Raw genomic sequence first — 14,723 nt, 5'->3', positions numbered from 1 at the left:
CATAATCAGAGAACTATTCAGTTATTCCAGGTTGACATTCTCTTTTCAACATAATAATATGCTCGGGAGAATCAAATGCGATTATGTATGTCAAAGCACTTTAAAAAAGAAAGGCAGTGTGCACACACACTCACAATTCACAAGAGCACATTTGTCTTCCCGTCTCTGGTTTTACGTTTCCTGTTGAATGGCTGTTTTATTAAGTCTGACAAAATGATCATTTTTTTTTCTCTGTCACTTAAAAGTTAGCGGTATTTAGAGACAGTTCCCAAGAGAGTGAGCTAAATAAAGAGACAGCTATTTCGAGAATAGTCACAGGAAGGACAGCCAAAATGGAGGGCTGATGGGTCCCAGATGACAGGGGGCGGTAGTGACCGTGAGGAGGACGGCCAGGCCAGTGTGAGGCCAGCAGTCGAGGGGCTGAGGGGGGCTCTCTGGGCCCGGGCAGAAACACGTCATGCGTTTCCTGGGTCAGTCCATGAGGAGTGACTCCCTCCTAGAAAGGGAAGACAGGGCCTTCTCAGCTTAGCCTGCTTCTCCTTTCTTCACGGTCCCCTGGGCCGTCAGGAAGCTCTGTTCCCCAAACAGGTGATTTAGTAAACGTGGGGTTCTGGACGTGTTCTCTGATAGCCTGATACGTTTGCGCTTCTGGGGACCCACCCTCAGGACACTCCCCACACCCTAGGAGTCTCAGTCTTCGGCATTCCATGAGAGCAACCTATACATGAGCGTGGGCCGCTGCTTGTGGGAGGCGGGTGCTCTTCTGGTGGTGGTTCAGTTGCTCAGTCCTGTCTGACTCTTTGAAACCCCGTGGACTGTAGCCCGCCAGGCTCCTCTGTCCATGGGTTTTCCCAGGCAAGAATATTGGAGTGAGTAGCCATTTCCCTTTCCAGGAGATCTTCCCCACCCAGGGATCGAACCTGTATCTCCTGCATTGGCAACCGAATTCTTTACCACTGAGCCACCTGGGAAGCCCTAATAAGATAGAATCAAGTCCAAAAAAATCAAAGTTCTGATGTTTGATTCTCTGGAATTCTAAGGCATGCAAAAGTTTATTTAAAAAAAACATTCTACTTTGTTTATGCAAGGTGATTACTTCTAATCCTCTTTCATTTGGTGTCTTGCATTGTATCAGATTCTTAGAGCCATGGTGTTGTAACATTTATGGGTGAGGAATCTGAGGATCCCAAAGATGGGACAGCTTGCTCCTGGTGATACAAGGCACTTGCTATTTTTAAAGCCCTGTATTTCAGCTGGATGGTTCACCTACTGATTAGAGCCCTGTTAACTTGATATAAAAGCGTGCATGGTATAAAATTCCCGTAGTGCCAGAATAGACAAGAAAAGTCGTCGTCATCTCTGCTCCCACCTCTGGTTTCTTGTCCACAACCTGTACCTTTTAAGTAAAACGTTCCATTTGTTTAACTCGTAAGATCCTATAGGCAAATGTGAGGGTGAAAAGTTGTTTTCAGCTGTCAGTGAAGCAGGGAAATAGTAGCTGGGAGGGCTCTGGGGCTCTGAGGCAGGTGGCCTCCTGTTGTGGGTAACCAGCCAGTGACTTCCCAGGTGGCTCAGATGGTAAAGAATCTGCCTGCATTGCAGGAGACCTGGGTTCGATTCCTGGGTCAGGAGGATCCCCTGGAGAAGGGAAAGGCTCCCCGCTCCAGGATTCTTGCCTGGAAAATACCATGGACAGAGAAGCCTGGTGGGCTACAGTCCATGGGGTCACAAAGAGTCAGACATGACTGAACAACGAACACTTTTACATTTTCATCCAACGAACGGCAGAAGTCTCCCAGCCCGGCAGTCAAATGCAACTTTTGATGTTCTGCTTTCAGCCCTGCCATCATCACTGATGAGGTAATCCCAGCTTGTCTGCCATCCCTGAATTACGTGGTCGCAGACCGGACAGAATGTTACGTCACTGGCTGGGGAGAAACCAAAGGTAGGATAACTGTCGTGACTCACGTGATGAACTGCTTCTGACCTGCAGCCTGCATGAGGAGACGGGCGTGTGTACCAATTCCTACCAGCGAGTGAGGTCCACTCCCTTCCTGACTTTGTCTGGGCACCTGCCCGGTCTCCATAATCGGCCATCCGTAGACATGGACGAGGGGAGGGGTGGTGTTTCCTTGAGACTCTCAGCCTGTAAATCCAATGCTAATACTGTCTCCTCAGCTAAGTAGGGTGTTGACACAGCTGCAGGTTAAGGGTGTTAGATTATTTACGTGAGCTTAACCACACAGAGTTCTTAAAAAGTGCGGGTCAACAACAAGATGATATTTCAACCAGTCTCCCCCAAATACCTACACAGTCTGTGTCTGTGTGGAGAGGCTATTGGGGGTGGGGCAGACAGACCGCTGGGGGCAGAAAGAAAGGTCCCAGTTCTAGGAAGGTATTTGGCCTTGGTGGACGGGGTGAGGACAAAGAGGAGACGTTTATGCAGGATCCTGGATCAGCACTCGAACTATAATTTGGGGATCCCAGCTTCCCTTTGCAGTTTGTCCTGCGTTATATTATAACACAAATTATTGTTATATCCTTCAGACCCAGGCCTAGGAACATTATAAGGATGTCTTAGATCTCTGCCTCACTTTCTTGGAAGTGCTGGTGGAGGACATCAGAGTGGAAGTCAGGAGCCCTGGAATGTAGTTCTGCCTCTGCCATTGGCTAGGGAGAAGGGACCAGTCACCTGACCTCGTGATACCATTTGGCATCTAAACCCTCATCCATAAAATTCATGTTTTCAAATGATGTTCTGCATGTTAGCCTCAGTTTTCTCATCTGTATAAGGTCACTGTGCAGATAACGATAATGTATATGAAGAGCTCAGTGCTTTGCAGATGGTATTTTAGCAGCTTCTGTGCTTCTTGTACAACCACAACCACCATCACTATCTCACATCATCACTGTCGTTATGGCTACCATCACCATGGACACCACCATCGCCATGGACACCACGTCACCATCAGTATCGCGATCAACCCCCAACCCTCCTCCTCATCCCCATGGTCACCGTCATCAGGAGGCATCACCTAACCCGTGTGTAGCTGAGCCCTCTTGGAAGCCAGGCCTGCCAGACCCCCAAGCCCAATCACTGTTTCCTCACCCACCACCTGGCACTGGACTCCCCTGTCTCTCCAGGCCTCATCTGAATGTGTAATTTGAGAAAATGATTCTTGAAATATTCATTGGACCAGGAGTCACAAAACACGAGTGAGGTCTGTTTACCGATGTTCTATACATCAGTAATGACACTGGATCAGTCAGTGTTCTCAGCCTCTCCGTGTGAAGTAGAATTCTCCCATTTAGTCTCTAGTCTTTCCCTGTATTCCAAAGAAGGTAAGGGTTGATGTCCAGGGGGTCATTCGGGCCAGCCCCTCGTCAGCAATGGCTGGGTACCTTCAGGGACCTCCTTCTCTCTCCCGACTGCACCGTCCGGTCCCTGAAAGTGAAGTCGCTCAGTCATGTCCAACTCTTTCGGATCCCATGGACTGTAGCCTACCATGGACTGTAGCCTACAGGCTTCTCCATCCATGGGATTCTCCAGGCAAGAGTACCTGGAAGAGTAGGTTGCCATTTCCTTCTCCAGGGGATCTTCCCAACCCAGGGATTGAACCCGTGTCTCCCGCATTGCGGGCAGATGCTTTACCCTCTGAGCCATCAGGGAAGCCCCGTCAGGGCCCTGGGTCACCCTTAGTCTCCTAGCGTCAGGCCCTCAGACGTGCCATCTCTATTGTGGCCACAGGATGGCAGCACCTCTGCACACAACAATTTCTGGTCAATTAGAGAATTTGTCCCTGGCATCACAGCGTCTGTCTTGGGCTCAGAAAGCAGATGTCAGAGCAGGACACTGTTAAATAATTTTCAGCAACAATTTTCCGAGAAGGCTTCACCATGCACAAATCTACTCAGTTCAAACAATACACCCACTACTCAATGCTCCTGTGGTCAGGACCTTCCTCCCCTGCTGGACCAGCACTGGGACTCACCCATCGTGGTCAAACAGTGATCCTCTTACGAGCGCCTGTCAACTCCAGTGTGAGTTTTCTGAACTCAAGACAATTTTCCAAGTTTGTTTCAAAGCCTTTGGAGAGCTAGTACCTTATTTCTTGGCTGTTCATGCTGGCAAAGCAAAGACTTTGTAAAACTCGTGAAAGCTGGGCTTGCAAAGTTGGAAAACTGGATTATTTGTGAAAATACTGAGACATACCTGGGTGTGTCCATCTGGAGAAACATCATTTCTTCTTGTGATTGTGCAAGGGTTCTATTTCCACTTGCCAAAGTAAGACAGTAGTTTTTCTTACACACAAAAAAGAGTAGGAAAGACAAGCCCATGGAAGAGTCTTTACTGTCCCTAATTGGCAAAGGAATGTAGATTTTACTTTTTAAACTATTTTGATGAGTACAGTTCGGTGGCATTTAGTATATTCACACTGTTGAACAACCGTCACCACTATTTACAGAAATCTTTAGTTCAGTTCAGTCACTCAGTCGTGTCCGACTCTTTGTGACCCCATGGACTGCAGCACACCAGGCTTCCCTGTCCATCGTCAACTCCTGGAGTTTACTCAAACTCATGTCCATCGACTCGGTGATGCCATCCAACCATCTCATTCTCTGTCGTCCCCTTCTCCTCCTGCCATCAATCTTTCCCAGCATCAGGGTCTTTTCAAATGAGTCAGCTCTTTGCATCAGGTGGCCAAAGGATTGGAGCTTAAGCTTCGGCATCAGTCCTTCCAATGAATATTCAGGACTGATCTCCTTTAGGATGGACTGGTTGGATCTCCTTGGAGTCCAAGGGACAGAAATGTTGCTTCAGACCAAAAGGAAATCCCAAATCCATTAGGTAGTCACTCCCCACTCAAATTTAATTATAAAGATGAATTATAAAATGTATAATCTATATATACAATATAATTGTATAAAATATATAATCTAAATATACATTTATAAAGATGATAAAAGTCCTTACTGTGTAATGTTGTGTGAAAAAAATGTGCAATATGATGTAAGGTAGAAGAAACATAAAAATCCTGGAAGAGAATATGCAAAATACATATGGTAGCACTAGTATTTTTCAATATCTCATATATCAAAAATAATTTTCTCTATGATTTGAAAAAAGGAGCAGAAGATAACCACACAAACAAACCTCAAAAATCCCATAGAGAAGCCCAGGTTAATTAGGACGTGGGAACATGAAACCTTATGTAATATTTACACTTTCAAGGGTCAAAAAGAAAAAAAAAAGAATTCCAGTAGTTTTGGGAACTGACTCCTTGTCTTATGCAACCTCATGGATAAACCAGAGACCTATGGTTACTGCTCTGCTGTTCTGGAAGTTCCCTTGTGGACACGGTTCAGATCCAGTAACCCTTTCTTTCATCTTTCTAAACACAGGCACTTCCGGTGAGGGCCGCCTGAAGGAAGCGCGGCTGCCCGTGGTGGAGAACAAGGTGTGTAATCGCTTCGAGTATCTGAACGGGAGGGTCAGGTCCACGGAGCTGTGTGCGGGCGATCTGGACGGAGGGTCCGACAGCTGCCAGGTAAGAAAAGACGAGAGAGATCAGCGCTCATCTTGCGTTGGCCTGCCTCGGCCCCTTGGACGTTTCAGCCCCAAAGCCGCAAATACGAGCAGGATTTGTCAGTCGGAGGCCACCGTCTAAACATTGCCCAGAAACCTTTAACGTGTGTCTCTGATGATTGACTCAGATCATCAAGGGTGATTTCCCAGCCCTCGAGTTCCAGGCTGGTTGTAAGGGCGTAGTTACATCACGGTCACAGCCCCCACCCCTCTGGGAGGGTGCTGGTGCATAGGACCTTTCCAGGAGGGAAGGGAGGTCGGTATAAGACAAAGACTCCTGCACTCCTTCTACAATTGTTCTTGGGGTTACCCTCCCTAAGAGAAGCCCCCAAAGCTTGAAGGCATGAGTACCGTTCTCATGAAGGATTTCCTGCCCGCCCCCCGACCCCCAGGAGACACTAAATGGTGTGGTTTTGTTGAATATACTTTGCTAAGTACTGAGGCACAGCAGATGTTCAAATAATATGTTAGTAAGAAAAGTGAAGTCGCTCAGTCGCGTCTGACTCTGCGACCTTGTGGACTGTAGCCTACCAGGCTCCTCCATCCATGGGATTCTCCAGGCAAGAATACTGAAGTGGGTTGCCATTTCCTTCTCCAGGGGATCTTCCCGACCCAGGGATCGGACCCGGGTCTCCCACATTGCGGGCAGACGCTTTACCCTCTGAGCCACCAGGGAAGCCCCTGGTTAGTAAGGAAAGGAGTGTTCAAATACTGCGAAAGTGTACATTTAGGTAATGGAAGGATGATGTCCCATAATAAAAGGAGGGATGCTTAATCCCCTCACTGCTTTTTCCCCTCCCTCTGTACAGGGTGACAGTGGCGGGCCTCTGGTCTGCTTTGAGAAGGACAAATACATTCTACAAGGAGTCACTTCTTGGGGTCTTGGCTGCGCACGCCCCAATAAGCCTGGTGTGTATGTTCGTGTTTCCACCTATGTTCCTTGGATTGAAGAAACTATGAGAAGGCATTAATTAGATGGGAGACAGTGAAGCACCAACGGTTCTAGAAGCTGGAACTTGGGTAGGGAATTTAGCATGCTCAGCAATAATTGACAATAATCAAATCAAGTAAGACACTGTTATTAGCTGCCATCTACTGCCAAACCTCAACATTTTTTTGTGATGTTGTGAATAACTTGTTCCTGACTGTGGACTGCTGGATTCTGTAATAACAAGGCAATACAGCTATGACATTTGTTGAAAATAAACTCGGTACTTCTTTTGATTTAACTCTTTGATTTTCTTTCTTTTCATGTTCTTCATCCATCCTACCAATTGGAAATAATATAGCTCTTACAGACCTGAAAGGTTTTGTTCTTCCTCATAAGGAACAGAGTACTAAAAAGCCTGTAAGATTAACAGAGAAATCCTAGTAAGTCACCCATATATTCACCCTGATAATGAAGGATGCCTTGACATATATCTTTAATGTCTTTATTTTTGGCACTGAGATAAATGTGTTCAAAGCTGCAACGTGGGGAATCATGAGAAATTCTACTCTTGGGAATAAAGACCGTTACTGACAGCTTGGCTCAAGCCTGGCACAAGGCCCTGGGCAGAGAGTTGGAAACCAAGCAACAGAAGTGTCATAACACCAGACCAGTGAAGAGTCTGAATGTTACTCTGGGCCACACATGGGTCTAGGAATGGTGCCAAGAGCCTGGAAAGGAGCAGCGAACACATACTGAAGGTGGACCACTTAATTTCCATCAGTAATTGGCTGCCTGGATATGTGGTATACTCTGTCATGTGGGAAGAGTGTTTTACAGTGATGCATGTTCAGAAAGAAGAGAACAGATGAAAACTGATTTTTCTTGACAATTTATGTATATTTTTTTATTGTTATCAGAATTCAAATGTCAACTCAAAATACAATTCCAAGGTGATAATACAAGGAACAACAGTCATCTCGTAGCAAAGAGATACAAAGGAAGTGAAAACACCAGTGTATATGAACAAAGGGTGAATGTAGGTAGCATCATGTCCTTAGAGAATGGTGTTTATTTCACTGAAAAACCGAACACTCACATTCAATTCTGATGTGCTTTGAGGCTTAAAAACTTATTTTACAATCAGTGCATACACCGTACACGTTGTCACAAGTTCATATAGAAAATTTTCTTCCAAACTGGCAAAATTACCCTTTGGCTCCAATTTTACCGGTCCACCCAAAATAACTCATTAAACAATTTTGTATGAGATACATACTGGATCTGAAAATATAACAAATATAACACGTAAAGCAGAACATCATAAAGACAGCATTTTTTTGTGTGTTTAAACTCCACATATTGAAAGTCTCAGAAACAAAAAAAAAGATCAAATTGCTTTTTAGTACTTCTAAAGTCATCTGTAAGACTTCTGCTAATTCTTCTAAACATGGCTAGAACTTATCTTTCTTTTACACTAAAATGTAAGCTTCTCCCCAAGACAGGTTAAAATTGTCAAGATGAATGAGATCTGCCCGTAGTTTTCACTCTTGACTGTGGGCACCTTCATAAAACTGAACTCATATATAAGACAAGTATCCCTTTATGATTAAAATCATAAGACCCATGAAATCACATATTGAAGGTGGACCACTTAATTTCCATCAGTAATTGACAATCCATGGGTTTCATCAGTAAAAAACTGAATAGGTGACTCTCAGTGTCTACTAAAGGAGAGCCAAGATTATCCTGACTTATCTCTCGGGACCAAATCTGATTTTATGAACAATACAGCCAAATCCTCAGCTTGCACAGATTTGTTCTTACTTCTGGGACGAGATCTGAATGTGCCTGCAAACCCAGATGCTCCAGGAGCTTGTGGAGCTCCAGGTGCTCAGAGAGGAAGTAAAGGCTCAGCGTCATATGACCTGAGGTCCTTGATTCAGCTTCTTCTTTAACAGGCTTCCCAAATCTTCATCCACCCTGGAATCTTCAGAACGCAGTTCAGAGCCTCAGTTTCTGCATCAGATTTGATGAGCCCATCTCTGTACCCTTTCCCCAGATCCGTGGTTTGCACATCCTGCCTTCTGGATGGAGCCGTCATGAGAACTGGGTGGGGCTCCTCTTGTCTCACCGTAACTCAGTGGGTCAGAGACTCTGCCCCAAAGTGAGAAAAAGACTTCAGGAGAAGCTGTGCACGCAACGGGCTCTTGGCTATATCCCAGCCACATGTTACATGTTCCCAGAAGCTTTGACAGCATGATATCTCCTGATTCATCCAACATCATATAAAAATACTCTGGATAGTTTGACTGTCTTTGTAAAGTATTGAAAACACTTGAAGCTGCAGCGCTGAAATGGACACACACAACGTCTCTGCAAGCCACATCGGTTCCTTGGTGGGGACCGGCCTGAATAGCTCCTTCCTTGCGTCTTTGGCAGCAGCCTCAAAGGTGAGAGTTTGAAACCTGGGGTTTCTTTTTCTTGCCACACTTGCAGGAATGTGGGCTGACAAAGGAGAAAAGAGACCTGTTACGAGAGATTATATAACTAACGGGGAGGAAGTCTTTATTACTACTCAATAGCATAGTTGGTTTTGATCTAATACACTCAAGCATAACTGCTCATAAAAACCTGCTTTGAAAGGAACAATGAACTATTTCCAAGCTCATTTTTCACCTGCTCTCAGACCCTGGGCAGGAGTTAATTCGCATATATAAATTCTTTATGACTTTCTATCCTCTAACAGATGGTTTGGAAATGAGCTGCTGATGTCAACAAAAGAAAGGAGAAATTAAAAAATGATTAAGTGCTGTTTTAGAGGGGAAAATGATCACAAATTTCAGTAACTTGGGCTGAGTAGTTTTCTTTTTTCCCCCTCAAGTAACTATAGAATGCAATCAATGTGCTTCATTTACAGAACTGTAGATCAGACTTTGATTAGGTGTTTTTTCAAGGGTAGGGACTAGGCATAATTAACTTACCCAATTTTTGTTATGAAAAGTTACAAACACAGAAAAAAAATTAGAAAGAAATTCATGTAAGTTGAATTTTTGTTGGCCTAATTCTTCCTGTTTATTTATCGGTTGAATATTAATTTTCCCTGCACACCATCCAGATGGGCTTCTCATCTCCAAAGCTCCATCTCTTCAAATTGTTTGATTCTATTTTTAACATGATTGAATTAGCAGAAGCGTGTGTGTGTGTGTGTGTGTGTGTGTGTGTGTGTGTGTGCACGCATTCAGTCATGTCCGACTCTTTGCAGTCTCACTGACTGTAGCCCATGAGACTCTCCTGTCCCTGGATTTCCCAGGTAAGAATACTGGAGCGGGCTACTGTTTCCTACTCCAGGGGATCTTCCCAACCCAGGGATCGAACCCGAGTCTCTCATGTCTCCTGCACTGGCAGGAGGGTTCTTGATCACTAGTGCCTCAAATGACCCCCTCTGCCTCCACGCTGTTCCTGATGAGGTTGAAAATCTGACCTCTGCCTGGTTTGGGGATCAAGAATGGGTGTGTCACTCTCACTGTGGAAACGAGTGGCAGTAGGTGGAGTCGAGTCAAAAGGAAGAATGTGGTCCCTCTGGTTGGAGAGTTGGCCCAGAAGGCCTTCACCACGAGGGCGGCAGGTATGCAGAAAAGGACTCCGCAGCACTGAGACTCGGATGTCTTAAAACTCCAGTGGCACATCACAGGCGTGTGCATCCAACAGTCAGCACCGAGCTCCTCCTTACGTTCCACCCCGTGATCCTGGCTGGAACGCCCTCCTGGGTGTCCCAGCCCTGAGCAGACCCTTTAGGGCCTGGGAAGTTACCTTTAAAGTCTGGATATGTTTTTCAAAGATGATCCTATTCCCTTTCTCACCATTTCACCTGCTTCATCTAACCTTCAATGTTCTCCTCTCCTTCCGACTTCTAGCATGACTGCAATTGGAGGGACAGGATTGGATAACCACCATACTGATCTGGCTCCAATACAAATAGTTGACACAAATAATCTGACACAAACCAAATAATTGTCTGTGATGCCACAGCCAGCAGAACGTTTATCCTTTCTGGATAAAGCAAGACTTTACCATGGTGTAATTTTCAAAAGGACAGCTTTATTAATAATACCTTTTATACATTTATTAATTTTGGTTTATAAAATGGCAGTATCTTAAAGAGAATCTCCCACCTCACCTCAACCTTCAAGTAGCATTAATAGGACTGTTAGTCGCTCAGTCTTGTCCGACTCTTTGTGACCCCATGGACTGTAGCCGACCAGACTCCTCTGTCCATAGAATTCTCCAGGCAAGAATCCTAGAGTGGGTAGCTGTTCCCTTCTCCAGGGGATCTTCCTGACCTAGGTATCAAATCTGGGTCTCCTGCATTGCAGGCAGATTCTTTACCATCTGAGTCACCATGGAAGCCCCAAGTAGCATTATTTTAGGGTAAAACCTAGGTAGAGCTTTGGTTGAGGCTAAGCAATTACCTATCTGTTTACTTACAAACAAGCATAAGCATCTGATTGAGTTACTCCATGGGACAAACGTCTACCTGTCCTCTGATTGGCTGCTCCTGTTAGAAGTCAGCTGGTGGTTCGATTTCAGTACACTGCTAAGGTTTTCTTAGGAATGTTCTGAGATGTTCTGAATATTTGTCAATGTGGTTCTTGAGAATAGCATCAGGAAACAGGACAATGAAATCAATATATATGTTTTAAAGTCTGGTTAAAATACCTGTAAGACACTTAGCAATGGTTGCCTATCTCTGGAGAGGGTGATGGTACCTCATTAAAGAGGATATGAAGACAGAAATCTCCAATCCTACCAGGAGATTCTTGTTATGAAGCTACTCATAATCAAGTAGGATAGAGCCTAAGATAATGAAACTACCTCCAGGGCTTCCCTGGTGGCTCAGTGGTAAAGAATCCACCTGCAAAAGACATGGGTTTGAGCCCTGCTCTGGAAAGACCCCACGTGCCTCGGAGCAACTGAGCCCACTCACCACAACTACTGAGTCCCGAGAGTCCTACAGACCGTGCTCTGCAACAAGAGGAGCCACCGCAAGGAGCAGCCAACACACCGCAGCCAGAGTCGCCCCCGCTTGCCACAGCGAGAGAAAACCCCCCGCAGCAATGAAGACCCAACACAGCAAAAATAAGTAACACACGGCAGTCACAGCTGTTCACTAGGCAACGCCAACCCCAGTCCTAGCACACAGAAGTTGTCAAGTCTTTCTGAGCCTAAAAAGTGAGGACAAGAACTTCTATCGCACACCACCACTTTGAGTATGAAATGACATATGTGAAACCATCGATCACTTACACAGGATCCTAAAAGTTGTCAGTTTCTAATCTCCACCCAATCTGCCAACTGACGAAGAAAGCTGCCATGATGTTACTAACATCTCCACCTTCTCATAAATGTATCTGATAAAATTTAGAGGTCCATATCCTTAATTTCCAGGTCATTGTTTAGAAGAAGACTGATTTTTATTTTTCAAATTAGCTGTTAAATTATTTGTTTAAATTCACAAATAAGGACTTCCCTGGGGGCCCAGTGGTTAAGATGCCAAGCTTCCAATGCCCGGGGCATGTGTTCGATCCCTGGTTGAGGAACTAAGATCCCACATGCCAAAAAAATTTTTTAAAAATTTCAAAAAAAATAAAATTCACAAATGATACAAGACCATGTTGTCATGGTTTTAAAAAATTGAATGATGCAGAAGTCTATGGGGTATAAAATAAATGTTCTGTCTTCTCACCCCTCTTCCCAAAACATTCCTACCTCCAATGGTATATTTTATCATTTTAGGTCTTTCCCTATACATTTCCATTTTCATAATCTCTCTTATTTTTATTATGAAAAATTTCAGAGAAAATTAGAATGCATGTAATGTGACTTTTTAATATAAAATACATTTTATGTTTAAATGTTGGTTGGATATTAACTTTCTCTGCACACTATTTAGACACCCTCCCCCTAAACTCAATCTCTTTCTCCTTCTCCCATTTTCTTTCTGCTATCATCTATCTATCTATCATCACCTGACTGTCATTTATCTTCCCATCTAGCTATAGAGAGGGATAACTCTTGATTTTATTTTTTAATAAATACTATAACACATTGTTCAGTGACTTTTCACTTTGTAATCCCCCTTGAAAATCTCTCCATGTCTTTCATATATCTACATTTCTACTATTTAAATATCTGTGTAGCAATCCATTTTACGGATATATTATCATTGTCACCATTGGCTGCCCAGGGACACACATTTAAATTATTTATGCTTCGTCCAGTCATCAAGCCTTTTCCTTTAGATTCTGAGTTTTCACACCTTATTTGGAAATATTTCTCTCTTCATGACCACATTTAAAAAATAAAACATGTTCATTTCCAGATTTGTTTTTCGTCACCCTTTTAAACCTACTTTGAATTTTTTGCTTAAAATGCAAGACAGGGATTTAATATTGTATCCCGTTCCCCACATTCAGTGTTCTCAGCCCCGTCCTTTCCCAGTGGGTTTGAAATGCCGCTTTCAATTAGGGTGTGCTGACTTTTGTATCGTACCTGCTAAGCTTTTCTACGTCATCCACTGTTTCTGGCAAGGCGATGCCCTTGGTTTCAGGCAGGAGCATCACAAGAGCACCGCAGACGGATGCCAGGGTACCTGTGGGACAGGGAAACAGTTACAGTCCCCAGATGGCACAGCCGCCCGCATCGCCCCTGCTCCCCCTGGAAGCCGCTGCGCTCACCACCCTAACTCCCCCGCCCCCCGCAGCAGTGCTCTGGTGAGGTCACCCTGCCCAGCTCCCCAGCGATCCTCTGTCACGATCTCACAGTTCCTCAGCGTCCTCAGACCCTGGACAGTCCCACCGCCCCTGCGCTCTTGGCGTCCATCCATATACTCACTCATCTCATACTTCTTTATCTGGGACCTACTAAGTGCCGAACAGTCTGAGAAGCGCCCACCTCCTACTTCAGGGGGGGAAACAGAGGCCACTACGGAGGAGTCGCTCAGCATCCTTCAGCTGCCCCCATCCCTGCCCTCCTCCCGTCGCGTGACCCGACAAGGCTGGTCCCCACGTCTGCCCAGGAGCAGCTCTTGGAGCCTTTTGGGCTGCTCGCTGTAGGGGTTCATCCTCTGTCTCCCGCAGCTTTATCCCTCTGGTGATGCCTTGAAACGTACTCAAATCTCTCCTCTCTACAGAGCCTTCTCACAAACTCACACAATCCTCTAGCCACCATCCTCCTTTCTGTCTTAGAACCGAAATCCTTGAAACACCACCCTTTCTTGTTTTCTGTGAAAGTTGCTCAGTCGTGTCCGAGTCTTTGAGACCCCCATGGACTAGCCAGCCCATGGAATTCTCCAGGCCAGAATACTGAGTGGGTAGCCTTTCCGGTCTCCAACGTATCTTCCCAACCCAGGGGTCAAACCCAGGTCTCCTGCATTACAGGCAGATTCTTTACCAACTGAGCTATCGGGGACATATCTTCATATTCTAGTGCTGTGCCAGTAAATACCTCCAGAAAACAAAGTCTTAATTTTCAGCATTTGCCTATTTCCAAGATGTAAATACGCCCGTTGTGCATCATTCATTCCAGCAACGCAGCCCCGAAGGTGAGGCTCTGGGGAGATGGGCAGCAGTATCTCCACCGTGGACTCCAGTGGACACACCAGCCTCAAGGTCAGACGCAGCAAAGCCCGATGAATCAGGAACTGAGCAGGTGTATTTATTACCTCTGCTTTTCATCTCGTATACCCAATTTTTAATGATAACTGTTAGTCACTCAGTCACGTCCAACTCTTTGGCGACCCCATGGACTGTAGCCTGCCAGGCTCCTCTCTCTATGGGATTCTCCAGGCAAGAACCCTGGAGTGGGTTGCCATTCCCTTCTCCATGGAATCTCTCTGACTCAGGGATTGGACCTGGGTCTCCTGCATTGCAGGCAGATTCTTTACCATCTGAGCCAGCGGGGTGGCTCCAGGATTCTTGAAAACTTCACAACTGACCTTGGTGGGCCAGAGTCATGTCCCACACCCATGTGCTCAGGTCTGGGCTCTCCTCAGGGTCCCCGCCAGCCTGGCTTCCACCAGAGGACCAGGGGCCGCCACCACCCGGCCCAGCGGCCCCGCCTCTGGCCCCTGCTGCCCGGCCTCGCGGCAGCTCTGGCAGCTGATGGCCTCAATCGCCAGCCCCTGACAACCCCGGCCCTCGAGTTCCT

At 45.6% G+C, this 14,723-nt stretch overlaps 2 protein-coding genes across 4 annotated transcripts in view; one reads left to right on the top strand and one right to left on the bottom strand.

The window, feature by feature from the left end:
• The window catches only part of PLG (plasminogen), a 46,688-nt gene extending 39,877 nt beyond the window's left edge, over positions 1 to 6,811 (top strand). The window contains exons 17-19 of one of the 2 annotated variants that reach the window (XM_043888361.1): positions 1,839 to 1,945; positions 5,404 to 5,549; positions 6,397 to 6,811. In XM_043888361.1, coding sequence (XP_043744296.1) covers positions 1,839 to 1,945; positions 5,404 to 5,549; positions 6,397 to 6,558 — 415 coding nt within the window. In that variant the 3' untranslated portion in view covers positions 6,559 to 6,811. The remainder of the gene's footprint in view (positions 1 to 1,838; positions 1,946 to 5,403; positions 5,550 to 6,396) is intronic. The other variant, XM_043888362.1, reaches the window with a different exon arrangement.
• A 587-nt stretch (positions 6,812 to 7,398) lies between these two features.
• SLC22A3 (solute carrier family 22 member 3) overlaps positions 7,399 to 14,723 on the bottom strand; it is a 93,881-nt gene continuing 86,556 nt past the window's right edge. For both annotated transcript variants that reach the window (XM_043888364.1, XM_043888363.1), the window contains 2 exons: positions 13,068 to 13,167; positions 7,399 to 9,023 (listed from right to left, as the gene is read on the bottom strand). In XM_043888364.1, coding sequence (XP_043744299.1) covers positions 8,963 to 9,023; positions 13,068 to 13,167 — 161 coding nt within the window. In that variant the 3' untranslated portion in view covers positions 7,399 to 8,962. The remainder of the gene's footprint in view (positions 9,024 to 13,067; positions 13,168 to 14,723) is intronic.

This window comes from Cervus elaphus, chromosome 26 (assembly GCF_910594005.1).
Source record: "Cervus elaphus chromosome 26, mCerEla1.1, whole genome shotgun sequence".
NCBI lineage: Eukaryota > Metazoa > Chordata > Mammalia > Artiodactyla > Cervidae > Cervus > Cervus elaphus.
The sequence above is the reverse complement of the archived record's forward strand: the minus strand, read 5'-3'. Positions and strand labels throughout refer to the sequence as shown.